This window comes from Wyeomyia smithii, chromosome 3 (assembly GCF_029784165.1).
Source record: "Wyeomyia smithii strain HCP4-BCI-WySm-NY-G18 chromosome 3, ASM2978416v1, whole genome shotgun sequence".
Classification (NCBI taxonomy): Eukaryota; Metazoa; Arthropoda; class Insecta; order Diptera; family Culicidae; genus Wyeomyia; species Wyeomyia smithii.
Genome location: NC_073696.1, coordinates 166,904,635 through 166,919,940, shown reverse-complemented (window position 1 = coordinate 166,919,940; position 15,306 = coordinate 166,904,635). Strand labels below are relative to the sequence as shown.

General features: G+C 38.4%; 1 protein-coding gene across 2 annotated transcripts in view; it reads left to right on the top strand.

The window, feature by feature from the left end:
• The window catches only part of LOC129732036 (innexin inx7), a 75,637-nt gene that overhangs the window by 55,681 nt on the left and 4,650 nt on the right, over positions 1–15,306 (top strand). For both annotated transcript variants that reach the window (XM_055692495.1, XM_055692494.1), the window contains one exon: positions 13,739–14,276. In XM_055692495.1, the coding sequence (XP_055548470.1) occupies positions 13,739–14,276 (538 nt within the window). The remainder of the gene's footprint in view (positions 1–13,738; positions 14,277–15,306) is intronic.

The window sequence follows — 15,306 nt, the reverse complement described above, 5'->3', positions numbered from 1 at the left end:
TAATTACTTTGCCTGTTATGTTTAAAAATGTGAAATCCAGCTATGAAAAGAAGCATATTCCGAAGACTACATAAACTCACTCACTTTTCTCAGAAATGGTTGAACCGATTTCCACAAAATTAGTGTCAATGAAAGGTCTAGCTGCCTCATAACATCCTATTGAATTTTGCTGTAATCGAACTGTAACTTCGTCTGTAATGTATCGAAATGTGAAAATCACGAAACTTCATTATCTTAGAAACTACACAACCGATTTGAACAATATTATTATCAGCTGAACGGGCTAGTTAAGGGTAAACTGATGAATTATGATTGAATACGTGGTTTCAAAGTTTGGCTGCCCTATACGCTCCCATTTCATTTGATTATAATCGAACTTAAGCAACCGTTAACCGTATTAAATTGTCAAATCAACGAAAGTCTATTATCTCAAGTGTTACATGGCTTATTTGAACATAACTAGTGTCATACGAGCGAGTCATCTCTCAAACTTACAAAAAACAAACTTCATAACAATTTGATATGTGGTTCAGAAGTTATGGAAAGAGAAGAAATTCAAAGACTATTTAAAGCTATACCTGCTTTAATCAATATATGTGGCCTCAACATAATTTAAATATGGTATCGTACTATTTAAACGTTCCTGGTATTGCTTAAATTCTTCGAAATTAAGAGTCATTTCTTTTATTTCGCTATTTCTTAAGCACGAACATTACGTCAAATTTTAATTTTATACTTCAACTATAACATCAATATTTAGAACCCAAAGAGTGAATATTCCTTCGTTCAAGCGTTCATGTAAATCTATTTTTACAAATAATAAGTTTGAATGAGAAAGACTTGATCTGACCGCTAGGTGGATAAATTTAGGTTTTTTTGGTCATTGAATGTCAAGTTTCCATGAAGAAGAAATACCAAGAGGAATCCCAGCATATCTGTGTATTTATTGTATTTATATAAAATTTATTGTTAGTTCTCTAATTTTCTCAATTTGTTGGATGAATGTTAAAAGTTTATCTTTTTTGTTTTTTCCAACTAGCAATAATTAAAAAAAAATTGTTCTTCACGTTATTGCCTTTCTCCTAGAAAGGTATAGCAATCACTTGCAAAACCGAAAGTATAAAAGTGCTCCAAAGGGCCGAATGGCATATATCACTCGACTCAGCTCGACGAGCTGAGCATTTTCTGTTTGTGTGTGTTTGTATGTGTGTGTGTGTGTGTGTGTGTGTGTGTGTGTGTGTGTGTGTATGTGCAGATTTTTACTCTCACTCACTTTTCTCAGAGATGGCTGGACCGATTTTCATGAAATTAATTGCAAACGAAAGGTCTTGTTGTCCCATAAGACCCTATTAAATTTTATTGTAATCGGATTTTTAGTTTAGAGTTATGTATCAAAATGTAAAAATCATGAAACATCATTATCTCTAAAACCACACAACCGATTTGAACAAAATTGGTTTCAAATGAACGGACTACCTTGAAAACCCTTAACTTTTGATTTTTTTTAAGATTGAACTAGTGGTTCAAAAGTTACGAAAAAAAACGTGTTCTAAAGACAGTTTAATCTCACTCATGTTTCTCAGAGATGGCTGAACCGATTTTCATAAAATCAGTGTCAAATAAAAGGTCTAGTTGCTCCATAAGACCCTATTGATTTGTTTTGCAATCGGACTATTACTTTGACTGTTATGTTCAAAAATGTGAAATCCAGCTTTGAAAAGGAACATATTCCGAAGAATACTTGGACTCACTCACCTTTCTCAGAGCTGGCTGAACCGATTTCCACAAAATTAATGCCAATCAATAAATCTAGCTGCCTCATAACACCCTATTGAATTTTACTGTAATCGAACTGTAACTTCGTCTGTAATGTACCGTAATGTGAAAATCACGAAACTTCATTATCTCACAAACTACACAATCAACACTATTATCAGACGAGCGGACTAGTTAAGCGTTAACTGATGATTTATGATTGAACACGTGGTTTCAAAGTTTGGCTGCCCTATACGTTCCCATTTCATTTGATGATAATCAAACTTAAGCAACCGTTATGTTTTAATTTGTAAAACAACGAAAGTCTATTATCTCAAGTATTACACGACTTATTTGAACATAACTAGTGTCATACAAACGGGTCATCTCTCAAACTTACAAATAACAAACTTCATAACAATTTGATATGTGGCTAAAAAAATATGGAAAGAAAAGAAATTCAAAGACTATTTAAAACGATACCTGCTTTGATCGATATTTGTGACCTCAATATAATTTAAATGCGGTATCGTACTATTTGAACGTTCCAAATTCGTTGATTCCATGCGATGTGTTTAAAGTCTGCAAATGCACGGAGAATCGGCCATAGGATATGATCAAAGTCAAATAACAAATCGTTTGAAATGACTGGTTTTATCGAAATGACAACATCCTCGACTTTTGGCTTCTGTACATCGCCTTAATTCTGAATATATATTCATATTGGGTGGTATTCGGTCACAAACCGGAAGTCGCCGTCTTGGATTTCAAAATGGAATTTAAGATAATTTCTGGCCTCTGAGCGTCATTCTGATTGAAGAAACACCCATATTGAGTGTTATTCGATCATTTTCGGCTGTTTCCCAGGAACCAGAAGTCGCCAACCTAGAATCCAAAATGGGTTCTGTGGTCGATTTCAGCTGCTGTGTATCATTCTAGTTCCGGAGATACTCATGTTAGGCGGAAATCGGCCATTTTTGGTTGTTTTCCAGAAACCAGAAGTTGCCATCCTACAATTCATAGTGGTGTCTGAAGTCAATTTTTAGCTTCTTGCAACATTCTGGCTCCGGAGATACTCATATTGGGTGGTATTTGGTCATTTTCAGCTGTTTTTCAGAAACCGGAAGTCGCCATCTTAGAATTCAAAATGGTATCTGTGGTCGATTTGAGCTCCTGTGTATCATTCTTAATCCGGATATTATTACATTGGGTGGAAATCGGCCATTTTTTGGCTGTTTCCCAGAAACCGTATGTTGCCATCTTACAATCCAAAATGTTGCCTGAGGTCAATTATGGAACATGTTGGTTACCACTGAAAACTTTCAATCACCAAATATGGTTCCATTTAGTTGATTAGTTCGCGAGATAGGCAGAAATTTGTGCAGAAACATGTGCTTCCAGAAGAGGGAGGGGCGTCGAACCATTATGGACATATTTGTTACCTCTCAAAACATTGTCATACCAAATTTGGTTGTATTTTCTTGATTGGTTCTAGAGCTGTGCGAAAATTGTGTTTCATTTGTATGGGACCTCTCCCTCATAGAAAAGGGAGGGGTGTCAAACCATCATGCACATATTTGTTACCTCTAAAAATATTCACCTGCCAAATTTGGTTCCATTCAGTTGGTTAGTTCTCAGGATGTGCAGAAATCTGTGTTTCATTTGTATGGCAGTCCTCCCTTCCAAAAGAAGGAGGGGTGTCAAAACATTATAAACATATTTTTTACCACTAAAAACATTTACCTGCCAAATTTGGTTCCATTTAGTTGATTAGTTTTCGAGATGGGCAGAAATTTGTGTTTCATTTGTATGGGAACCCTCTCTTCCAGAAGGAGGAAGGGTCTCAAACTATCATAGGAACCTTTATCGGCACCAAAAACCCATACATACAAATTTTCACGCCGATCGGTTCGGTAGTTTTCGAGCCTATATGGATCAGACAGACAGACAGACCGGACTGCATTTTTATATGTATAGATTACAACATCTGTGGTAGACAGCAGAACTCGTAAGTACAGTCTGGACCCGAACGCTCACGTAAGTATTAAGTTCATCCATATTCCATGTATTAGTGATATATCGTCTCTGATGGTTCGGCTCGGTCTCGAACAAACGTACCTCGTCATTCTCTTAGTTGGACGCGTGAGTTACAGTTCTAGGTTATCACAAGTGGCGACGAAGGAGAAAAATCAACGGTCAAGTAAAGTTTTCAAGTGTATTTTTCGTTCATATGCAGTGCGAAGTAAAGTGATCTGGTAATTAATTTATATAAATGCCTTCAAATAATTGCCAGCCGAGGAAAAAGTGAAAATCCAATCATGGACCATGCTTGATGGTCCGCCATTTTGAGAAGAAAGTTAAAGTGAAAAAAGCATGCTCTGGGCGGACGTATGCATTTTTATACAAAGAAACGAAATCTAGTGCAAATTGGATCAAATGCCCGAAGCGTGGAAATCGAATGCAATGTGTTATATGTGAGAAAAAATGTGTGAGTTGCTGTTTTTAGGTTTGAAGGTTAGGTGATATTCTTGGTGCGAAGAGGAACGTGATACGTTGGGTTTTCCAATATGAAGGCTTTTATGTGAGGGCCGCTTGGGTGAGTGAACTGCGTATGCGTAGTATGTGTACTGTCTTTGATTTTTCCTTCCTGGTAAGAGCGAATACCGTGCATTCGAATGAGTGTGGATTATTTCTGCTTTCAAGGTATGTACAGTTCTTGTATCGGAGAGAAAAATTTTATTAGCAAAAGAATTACTGCTAACATTGTTTCTTCGGCATTTCCTATTCACGAAAAATGCCTTGCATATTGGCGTCCGTTGCTTATACATACATAGAATCAGACTGAGATTAGTCGCTTTATATTAGTGAATACTCGTTTAGAACTCTCTTTCAACTCAAACAACCAATACATATTTACAATTCAAACCAAGATCATGCAACAATATACGAACCACCATCTCACACATACTGATTAGGGCTCACATTTGGAAGCAGCGAAAAAACGACAATTCTTGATGGCACAATGAACAAAGATATAGGGCACTGCATCATATTTAGTCCGTATCAATATATTTTCTTCGCACTTGGTTAAAGAAATAAGACATGCCTTGATGAGTTTTCTCGCGTAGATCTCAGATATTGCTTTACCCCTGAACAATAAATATCATGTATGTATTTTGAATGTAGCTTATCTATTTTAAGTATTTGCAAACAAAATTAACACAGGTCTCGTACACGGAAGCAGTCTTTACCCTATGCGTAATATACAACGAAAAGGAAAGAATCAAGAGGGAAGAGTGGGGAAGACAGTTACCAGATGACAATGAAGCGATCATTCGAAATTCCAATAGGAACGAGATTGGAAGTGTGTTGGCTAGGAAGGCTATGAGAGCGTGATTCAATTCACTGTGATATTTACTCAAAGAGAGCGAAAGAAAGAGTCGGTTGTAATTGAATTGATAATGTTGTATGCTTTTGTTGATGTTATCAAATGCAATTTGCGTGCGCTTTTTGAACAAGGGGCCGTGATTCAATTCATTGGTGAATGCAAGATGTTTGTTTATATGAAACAAAATGAATGATTGTGATTAAATTCACTTTATAACCTGTGGCCTGGAAGAGGTTGTGATTAAATTCACTGGTAGATGCAAGAAGAGAGATATGATGCATGTTTGTGATTAAATTCACTTATTGAACCATAATTACAATTTTAATATGTGATTGAAATCATTTGAAGGAAAGATGAGGCTAAGTTTTTCTCAATAAGAGGCATCATGAGCATGGTTCATCGATTGTATTCTCAGTTGCGTTCATGAATTCAATGTGGTTACATTGGATGTTTTTTTTTTCTTAACAGAAAAATGGATCCTCCCATGGAAGAATTTGTGCAAGTTCAGTCAGTTTTCAACCCAGCGTCCTACAACCTACCTCAATTTAAATTTTCCCACCTACCGTCGTCTGAGGTCAGGAAAGCTTGGACTAGATGGATCCGGTGGTTTGAAAACGTTATGACCGCCTCAAACATAGAAGATGGAAGGAGTCGCAAAACTCAAATGCTTGCAATGGGAGGTATAGAGCTTCAAGATGTGTTTTATGGTATCCCCGGAGCTGATGAGGTCGATGCCGATGAACCAAATGCGAATCCGCACGAGAAGGCAAAACAGAGCTGGAAGAACATTTTTCTCCCAAGCAACATGAGAGCTTTGAAAGATTTCAGTTTCGGTCCATGTCTCCGGCTGATGATGAGCCAATTGAGAAATTTCTGTTGAGAGTGCAACAGAAAGCAGAAAAAATGTTTTTTTTGGTAAAACTGAGCAACAATGCCGACAGATAGCGATTATGGACAAGGTTATCCAAAATTCATCTGAAGAGCTCAAACGGAAACTACTTGAAAAGGAAAACCTCAAACTGAACGCCGCGACGAAGATCATCAATGCATATCAGTCAATCTAGCAGCAGGTTTCTTTGATGAAATCGGTATCAACTCAGAAAGAAGAAATCAATCGTGTTTTTATCAATAAGCAAAGGATTCCGTACTACCAAGACTCCGGAAAACCGGCATATAGAGAAAGGTGAATAAACCTTGCCATCTATGTCGCAATATCGGACATTTCCAGACCATGTGCAAAGCAAATGCTGGGAGAACTGCAACCAAACGAAGACACTCTCCGTATCGGTTCAATCGAGACTCTAGAAATTTTAAACGATCCAGAACGGTACGAAACATCGAAACTCGAGACAGTGACGGAGTCAAACAGGAAGAATTTTCAGTTTACAATATCGCTAATGAAGATGACGAGTTCATCAAGTGCCGTGTAGGAGGAGTTGAAGTCGAAATGCTCATCGATTCGGGGTCAACGCACAATTTGATTGACGACACGACGTGGGATTTGTTGAAGTTAGGGGGAGCTAAGTTCTCTGCTCAAAGATTTGACGATTCAAAACGATTCCTTGCCTATGGTAGAGTACCATTGAAGCTTTTGACAGTATTCAATGCTGTTCTTGATGTTATGGATGGATCTGAAGTAATGTCAACAGAAACTACTTTCTATGTGATCAAGGGTGGACAACAATCGTTGCTTGGTAAAGTTACTGCTCGCAATCTGGGACTTTTGCGGGTTGGATTGCCGAGTACTTTTGGACAAACCGTCAATCATGTTAAAGAAACGAAGATGTTTCCCAAAATTAAGGATTTCCAGTTAGTTTTACCTATAGATCGATCCGTTGCGCCTGTCATTCAACCACTCCGTCGGTGTCCTATTCCCATACTTGGCCAGGTGAAGGCAAAACTTGATGAGCTATTGGAAATGGGCATTATTGAACGCGTAACTAGACCAACATCCTGGGTATCACCTTTAGTGCCAATTTTGAAAGACAACGGCGATCTGCGGTTGTGTATCGATATGCGACGTGCAAACCAGGCTATTCAAAGATTGAACCATCCCCTGCCCGTTTTCGATGATTTGTTATCACGGTTCAGCGGAGCCAAGTATTTCACAACACTAGATATCAAACAGGCGTTCCATCAGGTCGAATTAGCCGAAGAAAGTCGAGACATTACTACGTTCATCACCAACTGGGGCCTCTTTCGGTACACTTGACTGTTATTCGGTGTCAATTACGCTCCAGAATTTTTTCAGAATCTCATGGAAAGCATATTAGCTGAGTGTTCTCATACTGTAGTTTTCATTGATGACATAGTAATTTGGGGATTGACAGAACAGGAACATGATGATGCGGTGAAGAAAACGCTAGATGTGCTTAAAAGCCACGGTCTGTCGCTCAATGTTCACAAGTGCAAGTTTAAACAACAAGAAATTCAATTTCTTGGACACAAGCTTTCGGAAACTGGTGTGCTCCCTTCCGACGATAAAATTAAATCGCTTTCTGGATGCCGACCACCACGAAATAAAGAAGAACTCCGAAGTTTTCTCGGACTGGTCACATATGTTTCTCGTTTTATCCCGAATTTGTCAACGGTAAGTCATCCTTTGCGTGAGCTCTTGAAGAGTACCAGCAACTTCCAGTGGGTAACACGACATAATGAGTGTTTTGAGATGCTTAAGAAACGTATCAGTAATCTGGAGCATTTGGGATATTATGATCCGAATGATCAAACGACCCTGGTGACAGATGCATCTGGAGTAGGACTCGGTGCAGTTTTAGCACAACTGAAGGAAAATCAACCACGGGTCATCAGCTATGCGTCGCGGAGTTTCTCGCCAACCGAACAACGATATCCGCCAATAGAGAAGGAGGCACTAGGAATTGTTTAGGGCGTCGAACGATTTAAAATTTACTTCATCGACCTTAAGAGGTTTTGTTCACAGCGAATTCACGCCCAACGGCTAGAATTGAAAGGTGGATGCTGAGGCTTCAAGCATTCAGGTTCAGGGTCGTTTACAGAAAGGGTTCTTCGAATATTGCTGATACTTTATCTCGATTGGCTTCCCATATCACAGATCAGTCTTGGGATAACGAATCTGAGGTGTATATGAGACGGGTTATGGCAGTTACATTATCTGAATTGACAAATGCAATCGAACAGCCGGATTATGATCAAGGAACCAAATGTACTATACGGTCAATCCAAGAAACAGCCGCGATTGACATTTCAGAGGTAGCTGAAGCTACAGATAATGATACCGAACTTCAGGCCGTAAAACTTTCTATCATGACCGAGGATTGGTCGTCTACCCATGTGAAACAATATTCAGCTTTTCGGTCAGAACTGTCCTATGCAAATGGCATTGTCATACGGGGATTGAAATTGGTTATCCCGATAGTTTTGAAAGAACGAATGTTGATGTTTGCTCATGAGGGACACCCTGGCCAATCTTCTATGAAAAGACGATTGCGAGATCGATGTTGGTGGCCAAATATGGACCAAGATGCGGTAAAATTCTGCGAGAAATGTGAAGGCTGTCGATTGGTACAGATTCCTAATGCTCCAGAGCCGATGCAACGCAGAACTCTGCCGGTTAAAGCGTGGGTGGATATCGCCATCGATTTCCTGGGTCCGTTACCTTCAGGAGAATACATTTTAGTAGTCATCGACTATTTTAGCCGACATGTAGAATTGGAAATTATGACCACCATCACCGCCAAAGAAACGATCAAAAGGCTTGACAAAATCTTCAGACTCTGGGGTAATCCGCGTACAATAACTCTGGATAACGCGAAGCAGTTTGTAGCAACTGACCTCGAGGACTACTGTTGTACAAAAGGGATCTTTCTCAACCATACATCACCGTACTGGCCTCAAGCGAACGGTGAGGTAGAACGACAAAATCGTTATTTACTAAAGCGATTGAAAATAGCTAACGCACTTTATGGTACCTGGCGAGCGGAAATGGACCAGTACTTGGAAATGTATAACAACACACCTCACAGTACCACTGGCAAAGCGCCAAATGAACTTCTACAAAACCGCAAACTGCGCACAAAATTTCCAGAACTTGACGACCTGGCTACCGCTGTTCCTTCTGCTGACTTCGCCGATAGAGATAGATCACAAAAATCTTCAGGGAAGGAGAGAGAGGATACTAAGCGTCGAGCAAAACCCTATGACATCGTGGTTGGAGATGTCGTACTTATGCGAAATTTACATCCCACAAACAAGCTCTCGACCAACTTCCTTAAAGAAAAGTTTCTGGTTGCAGAGAGAAAAGGATCGAAAGTTCGCGTTGAATCTTTGGAAACAGGCAAGTCATATGACAGAAATGATTCGCATCTCAAGAAGACTGTTGACTCATCAGACGAGACCGAAGATTTTGGGATGCCAACCGTTGATCCCATTAAAGACGCTCCTCGGCGTTCTGAGAGATTACGTAAGTCAACCCGCTCTGCGCATTGAAGAGTTATTTATCTTGATGGAAAATGTAGTAATTAAAATTAACGAGTCACATAATTATCTCGTTAAATTGATCAAATAAATAAATAAAAATATGTTCTTTTTCTATAAAAAGGGGGATGTGGTAGACAGCAGAACTCGTAAGTACAGTCTGGACCCGAACGCTCACGTAAGTATTAAGTTCATCCATATTCCATGTATTAGTGATATATCGTCTCTGATGGTTCGGCTCGGTCTCGAACAAACGTACCTCGTCATTCTCTTAGTTAAACGCGTGAGTTACAGTTCTAGGTTATCACAACATCAAGTTTTTAGAACCTCAAGGGTGAATATACATTTATTGTATTGAAGCGTTCTTGTAAATCTATTTTCATAAATAATAAGTTTGTATGAGAAAGGCTGGGTCTGACCGCTAGGTGGATTAATTTAGGTTTTTTTGAACACCCTGCCTTCTGTGATTCTCTATTTCATATTTCTACCTTTTGTGAATTTGCATTTTATGATTCTGCCTTTAACCTTATGATTTTCTGTCTTGCGTAGAAGACCCGTTGAACTTATACTCATGGGCGCAACTAAGGAAAATTTCTAGGGGGGGCTAGTTTTCATGTATGTCATTTTAAAAAAGAGAAAAAAAGAGTTTGTATATGCTTATTTAATAACGCTTAAAATAGTATCGTAAAAGCAGAAAAAAATCACTTAGGGATAGAATCTCCGAAGAGGTACTGAATATCTTGAACACACCGTCAACGCCAAGCTCTTTCAGCAACACTGATTCGTTATTGAGGAGAGCCAGATTTGGTAAACGGCTGGGCAGTGTCTTTTAACAGTTCACCCGTACTAGTTTGAATAAAATAGAGCCCAGTGTGGATCAGGGCATAATGCCCTATTCCTACCTCCACGTGGTACCGACTGGGATACGAGCAACCAAGGAAAAACCGGTGTACCGGTGGGAACTTGGTCGTATGCTGACAGGAAGGGGTAGTTGTTCTCCTTAGAGAGCAGCTTGTCTGCGCGTCTACCCGACAGGCTAGGGGCGGCTCAAACAGCGACTGATCCGGACCGGACGGTTGAACTATGAAATGCGGTGTCTCGCCAGCTACATCTATGGCGGCAGCTCCGTCGCGAGACTAGGCATCGCAGCCCTAGTAAGGCAGCATACTAAAATCAACATACTACGGAGAATCAAGAATTCAAAACCCAGCCGACGAAATAAGGACGACGATTAGAAGCTCAGTACATGTAACAGTAGATCGCTTAACGACCCGGATCCCGGATCGTTGCGCCCCAGGAGCTTTGACGGAAAGGAGAGAAGGTACGGTGGATTTGTGGCCGCAAGGCACGATAGCTGCTCGCGTAGAGACATCAAGATCGTCGTTGGGGACATGAACGGAAGGAAAGACTTATATAAGCCGGTTATCGGCCCGCACAGCCTGCTATGCACCAACTTCGCAGCTTCCAGCGGATTAGCAGTCCAAAGCCCTTTCTTTCCTCGACCAACGTGCAGCAAAACAAATTGACCACCTTCTCAACGACGGCCCGTTCTTCTCAGACATTAGGAACGTACGCACCTATCACGGTGATGATCGGACATGACCACTTCGATACAAAAAACTACAAAACCCTGATATAACCGGTAGTCCTCTACGGAAGTCCTTTTGGTGTTTTCGAACAGAAGGTGCCTATCGGCGAACAGAAGGTGACTATCTACGGTGGAGCAAGGGTTGAGAATCGATTCTGGGTGCAGAACTAGTTCTTAGCCAATGAATGACGACATCTCAATTTGTGTTGATTTTGATGCTCTGATAAGTAATATGGAATGTAGATATATTGAATACAATCATTCTCTGGTAAACTCTAGGGGAGGCTAAACACTTTCTAGGGGGGGCTTCAGCCCCCCCTAGCCCCCTCGTAGTTGCGCCCATGCTTATACTCATCTTTTTGCAAGTTAACTACACACTTATTCTCGTTTTAATTGTTCAGTAATTTTTATTACGGTCATGTTCAGTAAATTTGAAAAAATACTGATTATTTTGTAATTTTCTCAAAAATAACTCATGACGGTTGAAGTTTTTACCGAATTACCGTTATGCAAAAGGCACTTGACGAGTTCAGCAGAAAACATTACTGACCTTTTCTGTAAACTAAAGTATGTTCTGCACTTTCATAAAGTTCAGTAAATATTTGACGATCTGTCAGCATCTTCCTAGGTGTTGCTGAAAACTCTTCAATTGTTTAACTGAACTCTTGTTGGTTTTTACTATACTGTTCGGCAATTTTTCTGCATCCGTCAAAACGAAACATCGAATGTTCGCCATTTTCAAATATTCAGAGTTCCGAAGCTGAGTTTTTAAGTGTTTCGCGTGTGATTTTCAAAAAAAGGGATATCTTACTTTCAAATCTACAAGAAAACGACGTGGAGGTACACGATCTATTCAGTCAGCATATGGAAATTTTTCCTCCACAGGAGAGCAGTTTACTAGAAGCCTGCAACAAAAAGCCTGTATTCATCATAACATTAAACGTATCAAGTTTTTACTCGAATGTGCTGGGAACACCAGTATAATCGATCTAAACAATCCGAAATTCCTTTCTAAAATTATTAAACAGTTGCAATAGCAACTTTCAAAATGGTTCATATTTCTCTCGTAACCATGAAAAAACTTTACGTTTACAGAATGCTCGGTAATTTGTGACGAATCGTCAGCTTTGTAAATTTACAGAACGCTCGGTAATTCGTGACGAATAGTCAGCTTTGTAAATACCGAATCATGCAGCAATTTTTGATGAACGCTTCATAAATTTTTACTGAGCTATCTTCTATGTTTGACGTTTCAGCGAGAATGAAAAATTACCGAGCACTCGTCAAGCAAATAAATTGCTGAACAGATTGCTGGTGGCTCAGCTGTTGAGAACTCGTTAAAAAGAGTGCTGACTTCGGTAAAAGAAACTAAGTGTGTATCAAATAGATATGCCAATCACTGTCTTACAAGATTGGGGAACATTTAAACGGTCGTTCAAACCATTGTTGTGCTGAATCCGATCAGCACTAGGAAGTTTGTATGCATTTGAAACAGGAGTTTTTGTTGCATTTATCACAGCATGTCGCCTTACACACATAAAACTGGATCTAAAGCTCGGCTGAAATAACATCCGAGTTTACTCAGCAACTTTTGATTCAACCGATATTTCAGCATAAAAACACCGGTTGCGAAAGTTGTCAAATCGTTTTGCCGGAACTTCGCCAAATGAACAAAGCTTGACGACTGTTTTTGCTTAATTTATCGTTAAACACAGATGATGCCGAGGTCAGCAAAGCATTACTGGGATCTCGGCACGAATTTTAATTGTTGCCGTATTTCGGCAATACAGCTGTCATTCTCATGAACGAGTTGTCGCCATTTTTCTTAGTGCAAATTTGTGCGTGTTACGGGCGAGCAAGCTGGAAGAAGATTAAAGTATGGTTAAAATTTGTGCGAACTACAGGTGTTTACAATCTGTGAGCCAAAAAAATGTCGTACAGATTCGTGGGAAGCGGCTGGAAGTCGAAAAAGTGTGGTTTGAAATAGTGTAAATGCAATATTATTATATTTGTTTTTAAGGATAAGCGTTAGACGTAGTATTAGACTAAATGTTTTGCTCAATGCCCTACATGCGATCAAGATAAAGACAAACATACGGAACTCAATATGAATAAATTTTATTACTTATTAAAACTCATCGTAATTGATCTTTTGAAAGAAAACTACCGAATTCTAAGTAAAATTATTCTCTTCGATAGGATTCCACTGAAAAAACGGCTCTTTATTTTGCCGAGCATTTAGCTTATATAACCGAAAGGTCGTTAGACTGGTTTGCCGCCTCTCGGCTGGATTTGCCGAGCGCACAGTCAAATGCGTGCCGCGATTCTCGGCATAAAATGACATCTGTCAAATATTGGTTTCCCGAGATTCTCGGCAAAAAAGATTTAGCCGAGATGGTTGCCGAGCACCTGGCTGTCCGAATCTCGGCACAAACAATGCCGAGATTCGGTGAAATTTTCAGAGTGTGTACTACGTCAAAAATGCTGTTTCTGTGAAAGAAAACATCACAAATTAAATAACATTTATAAATCTGAAATCATTTTATTTTTAGGAGGCAAAATCAGGAAACTTGCAGATGGTCTGAGAATGGTGGAACTATCACACTACTACAAAGAAAATAACAGCGTGACATTCGATACGAAATATACACTTCATTCTAAGTCGGAAATAGACAAAAAAATATTGCAAGTGCGAAACGCGTTTGAACGCCACAGAATTATTAATCACCTATGGGCGTTTAAACTTGTATTTTGCGAGTTCCTCAATTTGATTAATGTTCTTATACAGGTGAGATATACAAATAAGTTTCTTAGTGGCCGCTTCTACCATCTGGGAATTGATTTCATCAACGAAGATTTTGATGGAACAATGGATGTACTAGATACAGTGTTTCCGAAAGTAACAAAATGTCATTTCCACAAATATGGACATTCAGGAACAATTCAAAAACATGATGCTCTCTGTGTAATGGCTTTAAATGTAATTAACGAAAAAATTTTCTCATTCCTCTGGTTTTGGTATGGTATACTTGTTTTGGTATCTATCTGCGCACTTATCTGGAGAATTCAAACTTATTGGTTGCACGGAAGGTAGGATTAATAAGATTGCATATTATTTGAATATATATATATATATATATATATATATATATATATATATATATATATATATATATATATATATATATATATATATATATATATATATATATATATATATATATATATATATATATATATATATATATATATACATATATATATATATATATATATATATATATATATATATATATATATATATATATATATATATATATATATATATATATATATATATATATATATATATATATATATATATATATATATATATATATATAGCCGTTACAATATTCAGCTCCATTGAACAGTAACGAAAGGTACCATGGAACGGGGTGAAATTGATCAATTTTATAGCAATTTCCAGTTAACTAGCTTCATGTACATTTTTCCCGAAATAGTATAATTTTAAAACAAGTACTGTTTGTGCTCGAGTAAACCTCTATGGCGATTGGTGAAATTTCTATCGTCTACTTCATGAAATAAATTCGATAATTAAGGTACTATGAGGTGAATTGGGGTGAAATTGATCACCATTGAAATCCATACATTTTTCTGGCATTGTGCTTTTTTTTTAAGGGGAGTATTTGTTAGTAGCTTAAGTATTATTAGTATTTAATGAGTATGTGTGTCCAATCACAAATGGTGACTTCTCAACACTGTTAGAAATTTGTAATTTTAATTGTTAGGATTTGTTTGCTTTCGCAATTAGGACTTATCATTCGTAGGGATTTAAACCTACTTGTCAGAAAAGGGGAAGTAAACTTACAACTAACTTAATTGCTAACTTATTGGCTATAAAGAGAGCTTATCGTAGCAATTGAGGATTGCAACGATTTTTGTCGAAAATTGTTAATAATTTTATTTGACATAGTTTCTAATGGTTCAACACCAGTAAGTCTATGTAATTCGAGTGTACCAAACCAAGGAGGACGCTTCAAAATCATTTTTAGAATTTTATTCTGAATCCTTTGGAGCGTTTTCTTCCTTGTTGAACAGCAACTTGACCAGATCGGTA